The 2,801-nt window shown below is 31.9% G+C and overlaps 1 protein-coding gene across 1 annotated transcript in view; it reads right to left on the bottom strand.

Annotated features, from left to right (window-relative positions):
- LOC106466102 (sodium-independent sulfate anion transporter-like) overlaps positions 1 to 2,801 on the bottom strand; it is a gene marked incomplete at its 5' end in the record, with an annotated part of 41,270 nt that overhangs the window by 3,771 nt on the left and 34,698 nt on the right. The window contains 3 exons of the mRNA XM_013926343.2: positions 1,974 to 2,061; positions 2,275 to 2,340; positions 2,574 to 2,653. Coding sequence (XP_013781797.1) covers positions 1,974 to 2,061; positions 2,275 to 2,340; positions 2,574 to 2,653 — 234 coding nt within the window. The remainder of the gene's footprint in view (positions 1 to 1,973; positions 2,062 to 2,274; positions 2,341 to 2,573; positions 2,654 to 2,801) is intronic.

The following is a 2,801-nucleotide window of genomic DNA, read 5'->3' as shown; positions in this document are numbered from 1 at the left end:
GTGCTGGCATGTGTTGTGCAAGGATGATTACCATACATGTAGTTGAGTTTGTGCTGGCATGTGTTGTGCAAGGATGATTACCATACATGTAGTTGAGTTTGTGCTGGCATGTGTTGTACAAGGTTGATTACCATACATGTACTTGAGTTTGTGCTGGCATGTGTTGTACAAGGATGATTACCATACATGACAAATACTTGAGTTTGTGCTTTAAACAGTACAATAGTCAGGTGAGGTAGTTTTTAACACACAATAAAATAGGTAAGACTGTTTACCTTACACTCAGCCTTAAACATATAGACACACACAACAAACATGGAATGTAAAGGAAAAACATAACTTGTATCACTTCTATTAGTTTAACTGTTATCTGGAGGGAGATCACCAGGTGACAGCATTTAGAACAACAGTATTTCAGCAGGTTTTTTAAAGGTGTCTGTGTCTAATAGTTCACTATTACATGCTCCAGATGTACACTCTTCCCCCTTCACATCCACATTTCATATGACACCCTCTGTATTACTTCAGGATAATTAAGTGACACCTTGCTAACATTGTGAGCCTTATAAACCACTCTGTAAGCAATAAGGAACACTATTATCAGTTGTGTAACTACAACATTGTGTCAATTTTATAGGACAATGTCTAATGTGTAACCAAGCAAGTGACTTAAGTCAGCAAACAGCTATTTCATTAGTTGATACACGTGATGTACATAAGATTAGTGTGGATTTGTGTTCAGTAGTTACCTTTCATATCACATGATAAAAAATACTTTAATATATGAAAATTACGAGTCTTGACACTTTACCATAAGCAATAGTCCTTATGACAAACTATCCACTAGTAAGCATTATTTATTACATCTTATAATGACATTCTTAAAGACGGTACTCATATTAAAAGAAAAAAAAATCTAACATCTGTATAATTACCTCAAACTGAGAAACATTAAACAAGTGGGTTTATACAGGATTTGATAGATATGGGAAGAAATAGGGGTGTAGAAACAGACAAGTTTGTTCTACAAACGTATCCAATGGTGGTTCCATTACATTCACAGTAAATATTTGTTAGAAATCACTTGCAGGCAAAATTCCTGCCTTATAGACCCTTTTCCTTGATTCGGATCATCTTTTATTTATAGTACTGAACATCAACATACAAATCGTTTACAGTATGGGTATGGCACAAAAATATCAACCATTGACATGGTTAGTAGCCTAGTTATTAATACTTTTATAATTTGTTTTCCCCATTACTAGATACTAATTAGTTTATTTGCTTTGTTTTGACTACTAATCTGCTTATTATTAAATAGTAATTGTTATTGGTAATAAAAACATGTACAAAATTTGTAGCTAATTAATGATAGACTTAAGTGATAATTGAGACTACTAGCCACGATAATGATCGGCCTAAAAGTTTATAAGTGCTTTAAGGTAATTAAGTATAATTGGTTAGATTATGGAGTGACACACACATGGGTGACAAACTGGTGACAGTTTCAAACAAATGTTCTAGCAGGATCTATGTGTACACAGTCGCACACAAAGAAAGATAAATTACAATCAAAATAAGTGAACACGTAAAAGACTCTCACACTCTAACTCCTTCTGCTCACTTATGAAATATTTAGTATCAATTCCAGAGGCAATTGTTACTCTTAGTAAAAGAGTTTATGCTACAGGATTTTAAAATGAATACGAGAGAAGCATCCTAATACAAGAAATTATCTACTATACATGTTAACCAAAGGCTTTAATCCTTTTATTATAGGTTAAATATGTGCATAAATTATCCTAAATAGTTTATCAGTGAGAATACAAGTGAAATGGAGTAGAACAAACATCATATTGGTGAAACAGTCGTCTTCATTTCCAGTAACAAGTATTGAAAAGCCCGTACGAGCCATATCATTTAATTAAAATAAGAGGTTACAATACAGAAAAATACACCAAAAGTATACTTACGATCAATAACACTTTGAACTTGGTCTATCGATCTGCAGTAGTGAAACACCGAGGGCCGAGTTCCTTGAAGTGTTCTGATTATGGAAGGCTAGGAAAAAAAAAATTACACGTTTTGTAACCTATATACACTGATAACATACATACCATTAACTAAAAATTTTAAACAAACAAAAAACTTATAATATTTCTCACCATCTGAGTAAATAAGTTATTCAAAATCTGAATTAATTATATGTTAAATTCAGACTATCATAAACACTACTTATTTTCTAAACATATAAATTCTACTGATATGATTCACCTTGAGGTTGGTGAAAATCGTTATCACATCATCTTTTCTGAATGTTTCGATCATATTCTTCACCCCCTGTTTATCAGAAAAAATAAAGAAAGCTTAATAATACAGCAAAAAAAATATGTAACAAGAACTTTACAGATGATCACAGACAGCTAATAAGGTCAGTCATTCTACCTATATTACAGACTTTCACAATTAATCATTTCTGACACACATTACTACTTTTTTACCCTCTACATTACAGGCCTTGAACATATCATTAAAAAACAAGCCAGTAACCTAATGGTTTTTTCATTCCTTACCACTGCCATGGTGTAATCTATTTCTGTGAGATATTCTCCATCTATAACCACTGTGCATAGTTCATCATCAAGTGTCGTATCTAATAAAAATAAAATAAGCATCTTTAATATGCTAATATTAGTCATTTAGATATAGTTCATCATCAAGTGTCATATCTAATAAAAATAAAATAAGTATCTTTAATATGCTAATATTAGTCATTTAGATATAGTTCATCATCAAGAGTC

The sequence above is a fragment of the Limulus polyphemus genome, unplaced genomic scaffold, assembly GCF_000517525.1.
Source record: "Limulus polyphemus unplaced genomic scaffold, Limulus_polyphemus-2.1.2 Scaffold2151, whole genome shotgun sequence".
Taxonomy (NCBI): domain Eukaryota; kingdom Metazoa; phylum Arthropoda; class Merostomata; order Xiphosura; family Limulidae; genus Limulus; species Limulus polyphemus.
The sequence above is the reverse complement of the archived record's forward strand: the minus strand, read 5'-3'. Positions and strand labels throughout refer to the sequence as shown.